Here is a 21,279-nt window from a genome sequence, read left to right as displayed (position 1 = left end):
GCCGCAGGGCGATCTGCTGTGTGGGCGGTTTTCACCTAAGTGCACAGGTGGGAAACTGCCCACATCCATGATTGTTCCTGTGGCTAATGGGCTGCAGCTGCTATGTCCTCTCCGCATATATAGAGAAGCGCGAGCGGGTTAAAAAATAAATAAGAGAGAAAAAAGGTAGAAAGGGAAAGAAACGGAGGTTGCAGGAAGCAGCAGGAGGAGAAAGTCGGTGCGAGCGAGCGAGTGCAGGCTCGTCAGCAGCTGTACAAGTAGCTTGGGTGTATGGCCGACACCCGAAGAGTAGTAGCAGTGGTCGCTCCCGCAGAGTTGTTTCTGCAGGGCGGGAGTGACCAGTAGATGGATAACTCTCCGCGGAAGGCAGAGGGAGTTGGACTTGGGGCGAGTATTCCACAGCATGAGCGCCCTGGTTGCTGTGGAACCCAAGTCGCTGGCTGGAAGAGCCTACCGGAGCCAGGGATCGGTGAGGCAATCCAAATAGCGGAAGCAGGCAGAGAGAAGGTCAGCTGCAAGGAGAGCAATTCTCCTGTAGAGCGCCCATACGGGTATAGCAGGGGAGTTGCCAGAGGACAGAAGACACCGGGCTTATTGATTTTAACATTGTTACTTCCTGTACTGTTTTACCTCGTGGTTTTTAGAAGAGTTTATTGATTTTAACCTCCACTTTTCTTTTATTGGATTATTTATTTGAATTGTTGAATCAACTGCACAGCACTTTATTTGAACACTTGTTTTGTTTTAATAAAAGCACTTTACACTTTATAACCATCCTCTTGCTCAATTGTTTATTGCCCCACTGTCTAGCTCATCGGTGACATTACCGACGGTGTTGGGTTCAAGGGCTCCCAAACAGAAGATGGGAGCGTATGGAGCTGAACCCATATCGTCACAGAGACTTGTTGATCTAATTCATGTTACCATCAGGGAAAAATAGTGTTTCTTCCCAATAAAGAAACGTATCCATGAAAATTAAAAGATTTGTTGTTTGGTGAAAGTGAAATCCACATATGTAAGCAGCAGGCCATGGGGGTTGGCGAGCGAAGCGAGCAGGGGGCAAAGCCCCCTAGTAGTCATCATAAATAAAATGAAAGTAGATTTTCACATAGTTTAGGTTATGCTTCAACAATCTTTCTATTCCTTTTTTGTCAATTAACTAGATTAAGGTCAGTTACATGACATTTGAAATACAGCTTTTGTTCGTTATTATTATTTTTTTTTAAAACATGAAAAAGAACCACAAGTCTGTATAATCAACAGACTCGTTTTTTTATGATATGACTGGAGGATAATACAACACTACTAACTTTCAGATTAAATATGGCATTACCACAAAATGTCGAAACCAAACAGGTATAGATCAGTGAAAGCAAAATACAGTTGTGTGTGTTAATTGTAAAATTACCACTTTACATGTTTACGGGTGGACTAAAACAACCTACTTTGTGTCTCAATGTTGAGAAACCATTTGGCTTGGCATAGTGGAATTTCTTTTTTCCTTCATTAAGAAATTTAAATTGGACTAGCATTAATTTAATTAAGCTGTTTGGTTGCCTCTTTTTGCCTTAGTCATTTAAGCTTGCCATTGATGACACAAAGCATTGAAATCAGAATATACAATCTCTCCATGCCATTGATTTTATTGTATATAACCAAACCACAAAAATAATTTCAAGTAGTACTACAATGTATTAATTAGTAACATTTAAGATTTTAAGCAGCCAATATCATTAGACAAGAGAATTCCCAAGGGATAATGCTAATTCTGTGTATTTCTTTGATTTAGTCAAAAAAACTTATTGAATGGATAATTTTGTTATTTTTATTTGGATTTACTTTCGTATTTATGTAAGATTTCACCAAATCAAATAAAAAAAAAAAAAATTGTTTCCTTACCATGAGAAAAATTGTGCCAAGAATGTAAGATAAAATAATTATTTCCATATTCCTTTTGTTGTCGGAAACACAAGAGGCATGGATCAATACTTCATAGTTTTCATGGCTTGAAAAATGACCATATTTTGTAAGCTTTTAAAATTTTCCTCTGTACCACATACCTTCCACTGTAAAATGAATGCCAGAGTAGGTAAGATATTTTTTTAAGTTCATAGAAAGCACTTAACTTTAGAACACAATTTCACATGGCAAATGCATATATATTATGTTTGTGAAGAAATTACTTTGATTTGAAAAATACCAAACATATTTGAAGTTATAAAAATACTAACATGATAACATTAAGAATTAACTCTTATCATCTCAAAAATTGATTACAGGATGAAATAATCATCATGTCCAATACTAAAATCCCTTTTCTAGTATAAATGTGCTTCAAATTATATTTTCCTTTATTTACTTGTTTAAATCTCTTTTCTTGCTACCCGTCTGCCTTTTCCTATAATGCTTGATCTTATAATCCTATGACCAGATTCTCTAATACAGTTTGTAGTGGCCAACCCACTCGTCCGGAACAGCAAATACATCACCAAGACCATGGTCTGGCAGGTTAGACCCAACAAGCTGTACTTCTCCAATCGACTGTTAAATAATCAAAAAGCAAACAATATATAACGTGTATATATACTGATAGTGAAAAGAAACAAACAACAAAATACATATTTCACTCCTTCCACAGCCCCTACACCACACACAACCCCAAAAGTGGCAGGCGTAATATGTATATAATACGTAATAAAAAAAAAAAAGTACATCGATTAATATACAACACAGACCCTCCCTTGTCCCTACACTGAACATGAAACAAATAAGATAAACAGAGAACACGAAACACACATGAAAGTCCAAAAGATTAAATGGAGGATGAATAGTGAATGTGAACCTTGTCCAGCTGGAAAGTGGCCTAATGCAATTATACTCAAATTAAATTGTTGGCTTGCTCCTCTCCCAAACGACAAAAAGCAGTCTCACCATATAATCCAGAACCCCAGGGGTTTTGCGCAACAATGGCGAAGTCATTAAATGTCTGGAGTTGAAAGCGGCAAGCAGGAAAAGGTGCGAAGTGATCTGGATCGGTGTTCTCTCTTGGCTCTTTTCTCTTGTGTAAAGTGTCTGTGTTGAAAGAGATTCTTTTTCCCTTTTGTCCTCTTGTTTAAATAGTGATGGCCCATGTGGAATTGATGGGTTTGACAAGGAAAACTATCATGAAGGGTCACTGTTCCACAACATTCTCTTTTCCCCTTTGTTTCCAGGGGGAAAACATTTAAACAGACAAAACAGACTATATAAATGGGACAATGCTATAAAAGACGCAACTTAGCACAAAACACATTTAAGACATCCCCATTCATGTAGCACCACTACAAGTTAATGCGCTATGATCAGTATCAAATCAATCTGTGGCCCATTACGTTCATAGTCACTTCTCATTATTAACAACTTTAATGGGTGTGAGAACCAACACAAATAACTTGAATTATTAGAGCCTTCTTGTTTAAAAGATGGAGTTAGGAGTGGGCAATATAATGTCTGATCCAGGCATTCCAGATGAAATTCTTCTTCTATAAGATGAGTGACCAAATACGTAGAACTATTCAAAATTTCCAGATTACAGTTAAAACTTATGGCATAGTGGATCACTACCTACAACCACACGGTCACTCAGGAAGTGGTCTCCTGAGGCAGAGCAGGCTCTGAGAGACTGCTTTGGAACTATGGACTGGGATATCCTGCAGGGATCATATTGTGAGAATATTGAGGAGGTTGTTGACTGCACTACTGACTACATCAACTTCTATATGGACATTGTAGTTCCAGTAAGAACAGTACGCTGCTATGCTAACAACAAGCCATGGATTACAAGTGACATCAAGGGCCTTTTGAACCAGAAGAAAAGGGCTTTTAAAGGCGGTGATCAGCATGAGCTCAAGCGCGTCCAGAAGGAACTCCGAGTCCAGCTCAGGGCAGCGAAGGAACAGTACAGGAGAAAGCTGGAGCAGAAGTTGCAGAATAACAGCATGAAGGAAGTGTGGGATGGAATGAAGATCATCACTGGCTGCAGCTCAAAGCGGGGTGCCACCTTCGAGTGAAACGTGGAGAGAGCAAACCAGATGAACAACTTCTTTACCAGGTTTGACCACCCTAACCCACTCTCACCTTGGAGTACTGCACCCTCCACCCATCCTTCTGCTGATACCAGCATAAGAAAGAGTCCCCCCCCCCCCACCCACAATTACAGCAGCTCAGGTAAGCAGACAGCTGAGGAGACTTCGTGCCAGCAAAGCAGTGGGACCAGATAGAGTATCGCCACGACTGCTGAAGGCCTATGCGTTGGAGTTGGGGAGTCCTCTACAGTGCATCTTGAACCTAAGCCTGGAATAGGGGAGAGTCCCAAGGCTTTGGAAAACATCTTGCATCACCCCAGTCCCATAGGTATCAAGTCCTAGTTAGCTGAATGACTTTCGGTCTGTCTCTCTGATGTCACATGTGATGAAGACCATGGAGCGGCCACCACCTGAGGCCACAGGTCCGCCACATGCCCTCGAACCTCTGCAGTTTGAATACCAGAAGGTGGGAGCGGAGGATGCCATCATCTATATGCTACACCGATCCCTTTGCCATTTGGACAGAGGCAGTGGTGCTGTAAGAATTATGTTTCTGGACTTCTCTAGCTCCTTAGGGACAAGCTGACAGAGATACGAGTAGATTCATACCTGGTGGCATGGATCGTGGACTATCTTACAGACAGACCTCAGAATGTGCGTCTCGGGAACTGCAGGTCTGACACTGTGGTCAGCTGCACAGGAGCGCCGCAGGGGACTGTACTTTCTCCGTTCCTGTTCAGCCAATATACATTGGATTTCCAATACAACTCTGAGTCCTGCCACGTGCAAAAGTTCGCTGACTACACTGCTATCGTGGGCAGGAGGAGTATAGGAACCTAATCAAGGACTTTGTTAAATGGTGTGGCTCAAACCACCTACAACTTAACACCAGTAAAACCAAGGAGCTGGTGGTGGATTTTAGGAGGATCAGGCCCCTCATGGACCCCGTGATCATCAGAGGTGACTGTGTGCAGATGGTGCAGACCTATAAATACCTGGGAGTGCAGCTGGATGATAAATTGGACTAGAATGCCAATACTGATGATCTGTGCAAGAGAGGACAGAGCCGACTATACTTCTTTAGAAGGATGGCGTCCTTCAACATCTGCAATAAGATGCTGCAGATGTTCTATCAGCCGGTTGTGGCAAGCGCCCTCTTCTACGCGGTGGTGTGCTGGGGAGGCAACATAAAGAAGAGGGACGCCTTACGCCTGGACAAACTGGTGAGGAAGGCAGGCTCTATTGTAAACACAGAGCTGGACAGTTTGACATCCGTGGCAGAGCGACAGGCACTGAGCAGGCTCCTGTCAATCATGGAGAATCCACTGCATCCACTAAACAGTATCATCTCCAGACAGAGGAGCAGCTTCAGCGACAGACTGCTGTCACTGTCCTGCTCCACTGACAGACTGAGGTGAAAGTTCCTTCCCCACACTATGCAACTCTTCAATTCCACTCGGGGGGGCGGGTGTAAGCATTAACATTATATGAAGTTACTGCCTGCTATACCTGCATTTTTATCACTCTTTAATTTAATATTGTTTTTTATCAATATGCTGCTGCTGCTGGAGTATGTGAATTTCCCTTTGGGATTAATAAAGTATCTATCTATCCATCCAGGATCATTTCCTGCCTGGATTCCATTTTTGCAAGAATAGACTTAATTCAAACCCTAAACAACTCAGCCCAATCACCCCTTACTGAACTACGCAGGTTTACGGATATTTTATGTAGGTTTATTGTCTAAACCGAAATATAAAAAAGGACTACGCAATACACCATAAAAATACTCAGATAGCTGCTAATAGATATTCAACACGAAAAAAGTATAGTAATGCACTAGGCTTTACTCACAACATTCATAAATTTAAACTAGGATGGTAAAGACTTGCTTTCCATTACATCAAAAAGAAAAAAACTATGCTCATTAGGAAATTTGAGAGTCAAATGTACAAACCTTAAAAAGTGTCAATATACATGAAAGCTTATAAACAAATACTTTGAAAGATATTTCCTTCAAATAGTTTACCACATTACTTGGACCATTAAACATTTAAATATAGATGATTAATAGAAGTTCAATTTACATTAAAATTACGAAATGTCGTATGCCAACATTACATGATACTAATTTCACATTCCCTCAATGCTAATTATTCCCACTGCACAGATCACTCAGTCAAATGAATCAGTTAAATCCAATGCCTGGCAAAGACATAATTTAGAGTTTCAGTCACCTGCATTAAAAATGAACATCAGCCAACCTAACTCTGTTAAAAGGTAAATGAACTGATTACAAGTAAGTTCACATTTCTGTTATGCACCACACAAAGCCAAAATTGAACATTTTTCCAGACAAAAGCCCCATACACAAACACTACAAGCATGGTAGAATATTTAAAACAACTTCAAAAATGTATGCATGGTGTAACATTCAGGTGTGTTTGAAATATGTTAAGCAAGTTCCCAAAGTTGTAGCACTTTACACTTCTTTTTAGGTATGTTTGCATTTAATCAGTATATCAGACCATTTTTGAATATTATTTGATATAGAAATACTGGTAACTACAACTATCGTTAAAAATGTGTACTAATATTTTCATCAATCAATCTGATGGTAGTACTTACCTTAATAAAGCTAGTAATGTATCCAGAAAGGTAGAGGACTTTAATGCTATGTATGGTAAGGGCTGCAGCTGACATAGTGGCTCCTGAAAAGACTGTTAAGTAATCCTCTAATCCTCTATCATACCTTGGAAGACTCGAAGTGTATCCAATTTAACACTAGAATTACTACAGCCTACGAAAAAACTCGTAGATCCGTCCCACCTTAAAATCGCTGCTGAAATCTGTTCACACCTCTGTGCCAGCGTCTTTTGTCCTCTGAATGTACCGATAAAGACAAGCTGCAAGCAGCCGGCTATTCCATCCCCTCACCAACTTAGAATGTGCACGAACTTCTCCCAGCTCATGCCTTGATTGATTATCTAGGAGTGAAGTGGAGTTTTAGAGTGGAAATAATAGATCCTTATTTGGAACACACGCATTTCATGTGTGTTCCGTTTCTACAGTAATCTGTGTAAACACATTTTTAAAACAGAAACGTTTTTCATTTTCTAGTAGTAAATGACAAAATGTACGCATAAACTATATAATGTATGAAGCCTGAAGTCCAAATATCAAAGAAACACTTTCACAAAAAGTACAAATGTAACAGAACAAGTGCGCCTTTATTCAAAAATATAACTGTAGAAATAAAAGCCCTGTTAGCATACGACATTGACATGCACTTACTATGACTGCCTCCGTGGCACAACGGTATGAGCTGCTGACTTCGAATGAAAAGGTCATGAGTTCGATCCTGCACGACTCCATTTTGAGAAGTGAGCTGCTCTTACTCTTACTATTTTAGAATAGAAACACACATTTGATTTCAGTCTGTAACAGCCAGTGTAATTTATGATACTTGTAAAGGTTAGCTTTTTTTTTTTTTTTTAAATTCAATTTCATTCTCTCAGTCGCGTTCAGGATCCTCCCCTACCATAAACACCCCCCAAATTCGCATAACATCTTGCGGTTTGTAAATGGTGACCGTGCGTTTTTTTTTTTCCCTCCGATCCTGCCAGTCCCCACATGTTGCTGTATGCTGTTTCTTTTGTACTCCAGGACATGCAGAGGAAAGAATAGTACAGAGCAGTAACAAGTGCACTTTTATTCAAGACTATAACTGAAGAAAAAAGAAAGCTAGTTACAGTAGGCAGTTGATACGACAGCTTGCGTGGTGCAATGCTAAGAACTGCCAATTTCCGTTCCGTGCTATATAAAATCATCGCATTCAAATATTAACAGTTCACACACACGCAAGGATCGTCCTTTCTACATTTACAACGTGTGTATCTGTTACAATGTACACACTTCTCTCTATGCTGTGGTTTCTATTACACACCTGAAAGAAAGATAATATATGTGAAAACATCAATCACACTAATGAGATATCTGAAAACGAACAGCGTCAGATCGGTTGTGAATTTATGCTGGAACTGGAAATTCTCAGATGTGGAATCAGTTCTGTATGGTTGTGGGCTTGAGTGTGAGTGGTGGACATAACTGGGAATTACTGTGAATGTCCGTGGTGTTTTGAGATAATGAATAGAGCTGCAAATTACAGGAAATTCTCAGATGTGGAATTCTCTGATATGGCGAGATAGAACCTGACACACAAACATAGGTGAATCAGTTGTGCTTGATTATTATTTTGAGCAAATAGACACCGCAATGGCCACTGCTCTGTCATGAAACAGGAGGTTGTCCCCTTCGGAGGCTTTGGCTCTGCTCCAAGAAATGGATGATTGCGACTCAGACGGTGGCAAGGAACTTATTTTTGATATCGAGGAAGACGACGAGACAGACACAGAGGAGAGCCCAGATGAGGATTCTATATCAGAGAAAGAGAAGAGAAGCCCTCCCCGCAAGAAACGTCCAGTCCAACATAAGAACAGCGCAGCTGCACCAGGCAAAAAAGGCAAAAGACAGAACGATTTGGAAACAGCAAGAAGTTGGGTGTCGTCCTGCCAGTCAATCTGTCACACACATGTCCTTCAGCGAAGCAGCCGGACCTACGGAGCTCGCCGAGTTATCGTGCCAAGTCCTGATTTCAATAATGCTTTTTGATGGTCTTTATATGAAAAACATTTTTATGTTACTTATATAAAAGCCGCATTGAATGTTGTTACCTATTTACCTTAATTTATTTACTTATCTTCCTACAGCAAAGGCAAAAGGCAGAACCGTAACAACAGACAACTTCTTCACGACACTTTCGCTGGCTAACAGACTGTTGCACCGCAACACAACTCTGCTTGGCACCATGAATAAAGTGCGATGGGAACTTCCACCTGCAGCTAAAGTCAGTTCAGTACACAAACAATTCTCCACGCTGGTGTTTAGATCTCCCAGTGCCATGCTGACAGTGTATGTGCCCAAAAAGAAGTAGTCTGTCTGCATTCTCAACTTGCTTTCTTTTTTCTTCGGTTATAGTCTTGAATAAAAGTGCACTTGTTACTGCTCTGTACTATTCTTTCCTCTGCATGTCCTGGAGTACAAAAGAAACAGCATAGAGCAACATGTGGGGACTGGCAAGATTGGGGGGGTGGAACAAAAAAAAACATGCCGTCACCGATTACAAACCACAAGATGTTATGCGAGTGGGGGGTTGGGAAGGGGTAGGGAAGGATCCTGAACGTGACTGAGAATGAAACTGAATATAAAAAAAAAAAAAAGTTAACCTTTACAACTATCACAAATTACACTGGCTGTTTCAGACTGAAATCAAATGCATGTTTTTATTCTAAAATAGTAAGAATAAGAGCAGTTCACTTCTCAAAACGGAGTCGTGCAGGATCGAACTCGTGACCTTTTGATTTGCAATCAGCAGCCGATACCATTGCGCCATGGAGGCAGTCATAGTAAAAGAGTGTCAATGTTGTATGCTAATGCTTCTTTTATTTCTGCGCTTATATTTTTGAATAAAAGCGTACTTGTTCTGTTATATTTGTACCTTTTGTGAAAGTGTTTCTTTGATATTTGGACTTCAGGCATCATACATTATATAGTTTATGCCTACATTTTGTCATTTACTACTAGAATATGAAAAACGTTTGTTTTAAAAATGTGTTTACACAGATTACTGTAGAAACGGAACACATGAAATGCGTGTGTTCCAAATTAGGATCTATTATTTCCACTCTAAAACTCCACTTCACTCCCAGATAATCAATCAAGGCACGAGCTGGGAGAAGTTAGTGCATGTTCTAAGTCGGTAGGGGGATGGAATAGCCGGCTGCTTGCAGCTTGTCTTTATCGGCACATTTAGAGGACAAAAGATGCTGGCGGATAGGTGCGAACGGATTTAAGAAGCGATTTAAGGTGGGGCGGATCTACGAGTTTTTTCGTAGGCTCTGGTAATTCTAGTGTTAAAGAGAACCTGCCTGAGAGGCAAGCAAAAATGGAGAAAAACTACTAGTCCACTATGAAACATTGAAGTCACAAAAAACTGAATATAACACAGTCCTCCTTGAGAGGCAGTCCCATTTTTCTGAAATTTTAAATAATGCTGGTAATCAAAGAGTTTTTTCTCAACTACTGACCATCTTCTAAATCCAGCTCACTCAACAGAATGCCTCATAAAAACTACTAGTGAAACTTGAGGCATTTGCCATATTTTTATACACAAATAATAGAAATAATATAGTATATCTCCCCAAAGTTAATCCTGTTGAACCCCAGCATGCCCTTCTAAGCAAGTTCAGGTTTTTTTTTAACTGAAAGAGATCTATCTGCATCCTTGACAAAGTACCAACAGGCTTTTTCAAAGTAGTCTCCAAAGTCTCCAGTTCTGCTAACTGATACTTCACTTGACAAACTGAACTCATCATTAGATACAGGGGTCTTCCCTGTCTGTCTAAAGACTGCGGTTTTTAAACCCCTGTTCAAGAAAAATAATCTCAACTCCACTGTCTGTGACAACTTTAGACCAATTTCTAACCTAAGTAAAATACTAGAAAAGTCTGTTTTTAAGCAGCTAAATGATTACTTGAATAAACATTCTATTCTTGACAAGATTCGGTTAGACTTTAGAACAAATCACAGTACAGAAACTGCACTGGTTAAAATAGTAAATGATTTGCCAGTTAATGTGGATAGGGATCATGCATCATTTCTTGTTCTCTTAGACTTGAGCTCAGTATCTGATACCATAGACCACAGTATTCTTATAAATTACCTTAGACAATTAGTGTGCTTCTCCGGCAGTGTCAAATTGGTTTCAGTCTTACTTAACACGTAGAAATTTTTTGTGGCGATTGTATTTCTGAAATCAATGATAATGAACATGGTGTTCCACAAGGATCACTATGGTTCCACTGTTTTTATCAATCTACATGCTTCCATTAGGCTAGATTATCTCAAAACACAAGGTGAGCTACCACAGCTATGCAGACGACACACAACTTTATTTATTGACAGTGCATGATGACCCTGATGCTCGAGTCTCTGAATCAATGTCTTAGCAGTAGTTCTGAATGTATGAGTTGTAACTTTCTCATACTAAAAGAAAATAAAAACTGAAATCTTAGTGATTGCCAAATATGGATATAGTGATGGTATTTGACATAAACTTGATCCCTTAGGTTTAAAAGTCAAGATGGAGGTAAAGAGTTTAAGGGTTATCATTGACTCTGACCTAAACTTTAAAATCACACAATAACCAGATTATTAGGATTGCATTTTTTCACTTAAGGAACACAGCAAAAGTTAGACATCTTATAACATTACATGATGCTGAAAGATGAATTCACACTTTTGTTTTTAGTTGACTAGATTACTGTAATGCACTTCTAACAGGACTACCTAATACAGACATCAATTGGTTGCAATCAGTACAGAATGCAGCAGCAAGAATCTTAACTAGAAAAAAAAAATCTAAGCACATCTCACCAGTTTTATTGTCATTATATTGGTTACCCATGTCTTTAGAAATAATTTTAAAATACTACTAATGGTGTATAAAGCTTTAAATAATCTTGTTTTTCTTTTCTTATAACTTTCTATTTGAGTGCTTCTAAAGAGCATTGATCTACACGGTTTGTTTGAAAATGCACTATATAAATAAATGTTGCTGTTATGGTTGTTAATGTGCAAAGCACCTATTGCAATAGTCATTGTCTGTTTGCATGAAACAACTCAGCCCCCAGTTATCCAATTGTTTTTAAATGTAGTATACTTATTCAAGGGAATTTGTTCAGACAGTTCAATTTTTGTTGAGGTATATTGAACAGACATGATTGTACCAAGTTTTGAAATTTGAAAATGTACAAAATAGTTAGTTTAGTTTGTTGTTTCAATTTTACCTTGACAGCTGTTACATCAATTTGTATATTTTGAAATTTTCCTCTTTTTCACCTCCAACAGCCACTTCTCACAATGAAAAGATCCCCAATACAAGTTAATGAAATACCAACAGACTTGCGTGTATGGTAGAATGTTACTCGCTATCAGTACCTGCTTATGTGGATGTCTGGGCAGGTGATCTGTATAATATCTGCAAGTCTAGCTGGGCACTTGCAAATTGTCACTGTATATGAAGACAGGAGTGTGTGCATATGCGCATATCAGAGTGGTACCTGTCATCTTGGCATGTTTTTAGATTTTTGCCAAGTACCTTTGGGTTTGCCTCTGGTCCCTTTAACCATGAAATGGACAGAGAAGGTTTTAGAATCCTTCCACGGAACTCGGTCCATAGAGTTATAGTGCCTACACCGACCTTGTGCACATCTGAATGTTATACCATGAGTACATTTTCTAACTTCTTAGTTACTTCTAAGAGTCAGTTAACACATTTTTGTAACAGTGAATCATATTCAAAAATAAGAATCCTAGAAAGCAATTACATGCTTTAGTAAAATACGTTAAATGCATTATTTTGATTATCACACTACATATATATAACATAGTTAAAAACATAACCCAAATAAGGAATGCAGTGGCTCAATAGTTTTCACAGACAGCAGATTCCAAGTGATGTAAAAATTGCATCAATCTATGTCCTATTTTTAGTTGGAGGTTTTGAAAGTTTTATGACTAACTTCATCTCAAAATTTTTAAACATCACATTTTTAAGACGCATGCAAAGAAGGTTTCAAATCTGTTTATGTCTCAAGGTAAAATTGCTGACTGCTTCAGACCATGATGGACAATAGCTCTGGAACTTTTACTGATAAACAAATAATGCATCATAATGCATTTTAGGGACCCAAAAATAACCGGAAATATTTTTAAAACGTTTTTAATTTAATTTGCTGTACAAACAACAATTAGTCTCCTTCAAAGTACTCTTCATTGGCGGAAATACACTTATCTAACCGTTTGTTCCATTGGTCGAAACATTTTTTTTAAATTCGTCTGAAGTAATGCCCATTAATGCTCTGGTCGTTTCTTGTTTTACCTCTTCGACGTCAGCAAAACGCCTTCCTTTCAAGTCTTTTTTCATCCGAGGGAACAAAAAGAAATCACACGGAGCTAAATCCGGTGAGTAGGGTGGGTGGTCCAGGGTTGTCATACCGTTTCAATAACAATAGTTTCTGCAACACTTTTTTCAAGAATAAAACAAAATTTCACTGCCGCGCGTTGCTCGCTATAATCGGCCATCGTAAAAAAACAACGCTTGCACAAAACTGCTTTTACAAAAAAAATTCACTGAACACAAGCACAACCTTCCAGACTGATAGCACTTGGCAGACTGACTTGTGAGGAGTGTAACTAGATCGCCCTGGCGGCCCAACCACGTACTACAAGTACCAACCTAACAACAACAAAATTCCGGTTATTTTTGGGTCCCCCCCTCGTATGTAACTTTTTGGGGGGAATTTTATGCTTATCTTACCTTAAAACAACATGAGAATTGAATGGACGAACTTTCTCACATGTGTGCCACTCCCAGCATTTGACTAACTTGTACTGACAATCTGTTTTGCTGTTAGGAGTGGATGTTGAACAAGCAAGCAAAAAAAATACAAGTTGAAGAGGTTTATCTCAAAGTAAATTTGAAACAGTAAACAAATCCATAATTGAATTTGAATAGGAAAACAGAAGCCTATAGCAAACAAATTCGAAAATTCACCAATGCTCTTCAATGGGGGGGATACTGAAATTTAAAAAAAAAGTAATCTATTTCCTTGAAGAATAATTGCCCACTGGGTTGTTTTATGCAATAGACAGGCCAATCACAGTAGGTGCTTTATGCAGTATATGTATAAAACAAAGGTAATTTTAGTTTTATGCAAAACATGAAACCATCGTAAGCCGAGCAGCTCAGTTTCAGGGGAAAATGCTCAAAACTTTGAACAATCAAGAAGTGAAGTGGTAAATTATATAAGAGCACTGTCTTTGAAAGAAATGTGTAGTGGCCATCCACCTTTTGGAATTTAATGAAGATCGTGCTAATTTGGTTTAATAATTAAAAAGCACCAGAGAAAACTATTGCCTTTCCACACAAAAAGAAAACAGACTTTACTGTTTGTGTATGTAGTCTCTGGAATTTGAAAAACAGACTCAGAAAACAAAACAATTAGTATAACAATCACCTAGATGATGTGCACACACTTCATACACAAGATTTATGTAAAGTAAAAAAAAAAGAACTGTAAGCATGAAAAATGCATGGGTAAAGTAGTGGCAGTTTCAGTGAAATGTACACATTTACAGTATGCAGTGGATCTTGGTCCAAATACTTTTAGACTCTGCAGTTTGAATCATATGAACGTCCATTTCACTGCAGTGTTGGCTTAAGCCCGGAATTTCTCAAATAAAAAATATGTAGGAATGAGGAAAACTCCTTTCAGTTATATGGCAGCCAGGCAGTTTCAATACAGAAAATAATTTAAGACTGTGGGACATAATTAAAAAGAAGGGGGGGGGGGGGGGGGGGGGGGGGGCAAAAAACTGGCTGTTTTTCTTAAAAACATTTATACACAATTTGTTTATTTTGCATTTTAATATACCAAAAATAGCTTTAAAGGAGAAATGACTGCTCTAATATAAAGTGTTCCATGGATTTAAATGTACTGCAATAACTTTCCCTGAAAAAGTGAAAAGTCAAGGAAACAGAACAAACCCAGAATCAATATTCCTGGAAAACCCAGCTTGAGTATTTTCCAAGACAAGAAAGACTCGGTATGTTTTGCAGGAATTCAGAGATACTGAAAGTATATGAACAAACATGCAAAACTTCCAAGGAAATCCTACAAAATATCACAGACACCTTCCAGTCAATGATAAACACCCAATCATAAAATACACTCAAAGTTTTCACAAAAAAGTGGTGATGCTTGTTTGTGAAGACTCAAGTCCATAAATTAAAAGGACATCATAAAAGAGGGCACATTTGCAGTCTGAGCTGATCATGAACATTATTAAAGCAGATTTCCATAAAATTAAATCATGCACTATTTGAAAGCGTCTTTGACAAATCAAAGGAGTAGAATGCATGTTTGGTGTAAATTAGGTTTTTTATGTAACTTTCAAGAACGGTAAAAGATGCCTTAAGCATAAGCGTTCATAATAATCCTCTACATACAAAATGAAAATGAAAACTTAAAAGGAACAAGCCTCCAAAACAAGAAGGAGCTGCATTAGAGGCTTGGCAGAGCATCACCAGAGAATATACTCGGCACCTGGTGAGGTCTATGAATCACAGACTTCAAGCAGTCACTGCACGCAAGGGATATTTAACAAAGTACAAAATATGAATGCATTAATATACCTACTATTGCTGCGTCCCAAACATTATGCTACCCTGAAACTGATAAACGTATAAAAAGTGTTTTAATTTCTACATGGCTTGACTGAAATGTATGAAAAACCCTTAAATGAAAAGTCTGCAATGGGCCTTTTAATCACATCAGAATTGTTTGATCTCTGATTTTAAAAACTGTGGAGCAGAGGGGTACATCAATGAAAAATACAATGATCAGAAACATATACAGAGCCCTTCACAATGTTTGAGACAACTGACAAAACTCTCACAAGACTGTCATTGATATAGTACGTCATATCCAAATAGGAACGATTCAGTATCAAGTACAACATGATGCACAAAGCAAGTTCTGGGTGCATCCGAAACTTGACACTTTACATTGTTAGTGGGGACCAACAGGATGGTAAGTACAATCTATACGGCATTGCTAAATCATGTGTGATCATCGGGGAACCCTTTGCTTGACCAAAGTTATTGTAAAACAATGGAATTTTTTTATACCTCACCTGAACTGCTTGAAATTTTACCTTAAAAGGAAAATTGAGGCATACATCATTATACGACCAAACTGACGTGATATGCCTGGTGACTCTAGTTGAGTGAATGCATCAAGCAATGTGATGCAGTAACTGCGTGGCAAAAAGGCAAAACGACCGCATCTACAACAAGAAAGATGTCAGCCTCCTGTTTACAATGTGTGCTCCGTCAATGTTTGTGTCAGAAGAAATGTGGAAGTCACTTTGCCTTGTGATATGGTAGACTACAACACTACAATGGGTAGTCTTGATCATGCAAGTCAGGCACTGACATTCAACCCTGTAATGAACAAACAGAAAAAAATTACACAAAAAGTTTTCAACATTTGCTCTAACAGTCAATGTGTGTGTTGGTGACTATTTCAGAATATTGGTATTTACATGTTTCTGTTACACAACTTTTTTTGTTGTTGAAAAAAAATCCACCTTTTGGCTCAATTTTATAGGGATAAGCATATCGTTAAGGCAGTTAAACCATTGCAGGGTATCCACTATGTGAACAATAATGCTATTCATTTACCCAATACTACCTTTAAGGTGCAAAGCACAGAATTTGTTTTTAGAGTTCATAAAAATGTTTCATATATACACACAGTAATTTTCATTTTTGAAGCAGTTAACAGATACTGATAGCTAAAAATGGTTTAATGTTGGCTGTAGCTAGATTGATCAAAAAAAAAAAAAAAAAAAAAAAAACACACAACACACACACCAGAAGGGAATAAATGTTACATTAAGCATCAGGTCTGTGTGTGGGGACTGGTGGAGTGGGTGTTTAAGGTAGCTAAAACTGCCAGCATTTTATAGCTGCAAGTTACTGTACAGATCATTATAACTTAATCAGATCACTATAAACATTTACTTGTAAACAGTAAGTCTTATGTAAAAACATACAACCTGTGACTAGTTTGTAATCTTCAAAACTTTGGAGTCCCATACCAAAAATTCTTCTTGGAATTTTTTTTTTACTTATTTCAAAAGTGTTTAAGAACCAATAAGAGTAAAAATACCAGAATATTACATAGGTTTTAAGTAATTTACTGCGGGCTTATGGCAGTGGCTAGAATAATCTTGTTTTTTGGAAGCAAATAATTTGCATAGAGAACTATACTTTCATAGATTAGCAGTAGAGTGGGCAAAATTCCTACCAGAGATTCATTTTAAGTAATGTTCTCTTTTTATTTTCTCTGTTTATGTCTTAATACACACTGAAACAATTCTGCAAATATAACTGTTTATGCCCCCCCAAGTTAAGGATTTGTTTCTGAATATAGCATGGCTAATGTAATGAATGCATTATGCGGTCTGCTCTGAGCATAACAATGCACACAGAACAATAATTTACAAGCTTGAACAGAAAATCATAAAAGGACCACTACAGGTTGTTAACTAAAACAAATGGCAGCTGTGGTGTCACTGTGTAAAAATGCTGCAGATACGTGGAACTGATGAAAGAGTCATAAGCATTCAACAGCAGCAATGAGAAAATGCAAGGAGTCTGCAAAATGTGACAGCAAAAAAGTTACTACCACAATCCCATAAGATCTTATGGCTCCTCCATAAAAAATTAGACCAATGAGATGAGATAAAATTGATTCCACCTTGTAAAAGAAATCTCAAATTAATTACAAAGTGCTGTTGTCAATTATTGAATTTTATAATTAATTTACATATTATTGAAGGAGTACAGAGGCTAGGACATCAACTAATAGGACACACTTGTTAAATGTTCTACCAGCATTGTCTGTTGTAATCTGACAGCTTGTTCAAGTAGTAGTGAGCAATACACTGTTTAATCCGGTATACCCTCTGAAAAATTTTATGAACACATCTAAACATAAAACACAAATGTATGTGCCAAAGGGAATGGGAAATGTGATTTTGAGTCTGTTTATTAGCATCTTACAGGTAATGTCTTTATGTATAAACGTGTCCGTTAACGATGTGATATCTACATGCAACAGTAGCCTATCTTTTTAAAATAATTACCCAAAGTGCTGCACATTTCAACCTGATTGGCGAGTCAATGCAAACAGGAAGGACAGGAAGAAACCCAGTCTTGTGCTGCGTTTGCTTGACAGTGGAGATATAATTGAGTGAGTGAGTGAATGAGTAAACAAACCTGTACACTATCAGTTAAAGAGATATGAAGTTGAACCTCTTTGAGTAACAGAGTTTACAAGCTGTCTGTGTTACTTACATTATCACTACAGCAATCGGTACTCTACTGTAACAGTGCGGACTAACTATATCAGCCTAGGGATGACAATAGCAATAACACACCATCAGCATGAGCTGGCATTCAATCATTCAACCAAGAAACTTCAGTGCCAGCTGCAGGGAAACATCTCAAACAGCAAATCTGAAATATTCTCACAAATTCCAAATAGTTAGTCTATCCTTACGATAGCAAGCCACCTAAAAAGAGTGATGTGAAAAACAAAATTCCAATAGGTTAGTGCTGGCAAGCACAGAACTACACAACAATACATGGTTATTTGTTCAAAAATACGTTCCAATCTGAAAAGTATATACAACTACACTGGCAGCTAATGAAACTGTCAGAATTTTCAGTGACAGATTTGAAACCATATTGCCCTTCCCTGTGTTCAGGCTGTAAAATGTTATACAAAAGATAGTGTAAAGTCTGACATTTACTTCGCTTATAGAAAATAGCAAACTGCTGGTACCATACCGCTTTCAATTTCAAGTTTTTCGGTACTTTTTCAGTACACCATGCAACCCCAACTTGCATGTAGTTCTGTAGAACCAGTTTATAGTAAAGCAGACTGTGACTTTATATACATAAACATACACAATAAGCACACATTTGTATGACTACATTTTTAAGCACTATGCATAAAAAGAATTACAGATCTAGATCCTGGCTTAGATATCCCACTCCCAGTTGCAGTCTGTATGGACTTTGTATGTTCACTCTCTAATTCTTGTGGAAGCTTTCTCCAGATACTCCAATTTACCTCTGAAACCCCCAAATATGCTCACGAAGTTAATTGGCAAGTTGAATCTGGCTGAGTGGGGATGTGTATGAATGGGTCCTCCAATGTGCTGTCTTCTTGTCCAGGGTTGGTTCCTGCTTTGTATCTAGTGCTGCTAGGTTAAGCTCTGGGCCTATGCAATCCTGAATTGGATTAAGCAGGTTTTGAATTCTGTTCTATGCATGAAAATATAGGAAAAAAAATAAATAATAAACAGTGGAAATAACAGTAACTTACATACCAAATACTCAAGATCGCTTTCTGCTTTGTGGCGTTTTCTCATCTCTACATCAACTTGATTGCGGGCATGTTTCAATTTGACCTCAAGTGCTGATTTATCCATATCCGTCTTCAACAAATTCTCCTTGCAAGTCTTTAGTTCTAGTTGTGTTTGAAGCCATTTCTTTTTGCATTCTTCCATACATTTAAGCAACTGAATACATTCTGGAAAAATGCATATCAGAAAGAGAATGACCAGATTTACTAGAATTCATTTTACAGACCTGCTCAGTTTTTGGAAAAGAAAAACACATTTTGGGTTACTTACTACTAAAAGGCATACTTGGGATAATATTGTTATGAGGAATAGTTTGGAATAGTCTTTATAATAATTTTCACATAAAAAGGCTTACATCTACAGTGCCATGAAAAAGTACTTCTCCCTTTCTAACATCCTCTATTTATATTTTTAACTGATGATTTTGAGGTCTTCAACCAAAACATAACATTTGATGACTAGCAGGTGAGTGAACAAATGATAAAAACTGACACTAGACAGTAACTGATGTTAAATGTACTTTAAGCTTCCAACAGCTCTAAATAAACCAATAAACAACACTTGCTTTCAGTTCTAAATATTAGTTTGAAAAATGCATTGCATCTGCAGGAGGTATCTTTTTTCTTTTCATTTTTTTCATTTATTTATTCATTGGGACTCACCTGGGCACAGCCTAAAGAAATAATATGGGTTCATCCTCCAGTGGGTCCACAACCTGCAGGCGGAACCATAAAGGTCTGATGCATCTCGGCTTGCATGGTGGTCAAAAGTAGGTGCCTTGGCAAACCTATCCATGCCAACTAAAATGGACTCTGTGGACATGGAATGTGACCTTTCTAGAGTAGAAAGAAAATGAGCTCATGTGGGAGGTAGAGCGGTGCCATCTAGATATAGTTGGGCTCACCTCAAAGCACAGCATAGACTCTGGAAGCAAACTCCTGAGGCCGCATGCATATAATTCTAACTAAAACTTGGTGTATGGAGAAAAGCGGAATTGTGCATACGCACAAAAAAATCCAGATGCATAAATCTTTGCCTACACCAACTTCCACGTTCTTCTGCTCCATAAATCCCGGTCAGCGTGAAAAGTAGAGGCAAGGAAAAACATACTATTTGTTGATTTAAGCAGTGATATAAACAACAAAGAAGTTGATCGAGTGACAGAGGTGCAGAAACTCGAAAGTTCAAGTTCAGAATGTCGCACAGTGCCCAAAATAAATAAGTGGTCAGATATCAAAGTCGCCATAAAATGGCGAGTCGTAGCCCACCATCTGAGTGTCATATGGATGTGTATTAGGGTACAGAGAAAAGAAAAAAATGCTGGGACACAGTGTGAAAAAAGGCTGAATTTTCCACTTTAAATCAAGTAGTTTATTTTGTCATTAAAGCAGAACGTCATAAACTTCATCTTAAAATCATTTAATGTTTTCTCAAATCCCATCGTAACTGAAGTGGCACGTTAAATGCTTCATATTCTAGGTGTTATTCTATGTACTCTTGTGTGTGAATCACTACGTGCTTCTTAAACGGGCTCTCTCTTACGCCGACAGGACAAAGAATACATTACATGATGTCACAGCTCTCTGAACAATTTAAATACTAAGATGTATACTTGATATCATTTTCATGACGATAGAAATTAAAGCATGTATAAAACACTGAGGCACGTTGGCGCAGTGGTAGCGACGAGCTGGCACCCCTTCCAGAGATTGTTCCTGCCTCCCACAAGATGCTTGCTGCCCCTTTGCATGACCCTCAAAATTTATTGCAGCAGTACTGTCCCTTTCAAACGTAACCCCCCCCGATTACTGTCCTTCCTTTTCTTTCTCCAAATAACCAATCACCACACAATCAGCTCTTCAATAAATGTCAAGCCATCTGTTAGCTTAGAACGCAGATTCTTCAAAACTTTAAAGGAACATTGAAACATCTTTGTAATACAGATTTAATTATTCCGTCCATCTATCCACCCAGGGTCACGCCAGTCCCAGCAAGCATGCAGCGCGAGTAAGGAACAATCCCTGAACGGGGTGCCAGCTCATTACTACCACTGCCCACCAAGTCCTCGACATATTTAATCTTTAACAATATA

The 21,279-nt window shown here is 38.1% G+C and overlaps 1 protein-coding gene across 7 annotated transcripts in view; it reads right to left on the bottom strand.

Moving 5' to 3' along the window:
- Positions 1-21,279, bottom strand: part of si:ch1073-416j23.1 (rac GTPase-activating protein 1) — a 118,276-nt gene that overhangs the window by 82,786 nt on the left and 14,211 nt on the right. For 6 of the 7 annotated variants that reach the window (XM_051931004.1, XM_028806482.2, XM_028806483.2 and 3 more), the window contains one exon: positions 19,152-19,354. The exons of the other annotated variant lie outside the window; for it this stretch is intronic. In XM_051931004.1, the coding sequence (XP_051786964.1) occupies positions 19,152-19,354 (203 nt within the window). The remainder of the gene's footprint in view (positions 1-19,151; positions 19,355-21,279) is intronic. 7 annotated transcript variants of the gene reach the window in all.

The sequence above is a fragment of the Erpetoichthys calabaricus genome, chromosome 8, assembly GCF_900747795.2.
Source record: "Erpetoichthys calabaricus chromosome 8, fErpCal1.3, whole genome shotgun sequence".
Lineage (NCBI taxonomy): Eukaryota > Metazoa > Chordata > Cladistia > Polypteriformes > Polypteridae > Erpetoichthys > Erpetoichthys calabaricus.
This window is presented reverse-complemented; position numbering and strand designations above follow the sequence as displayed.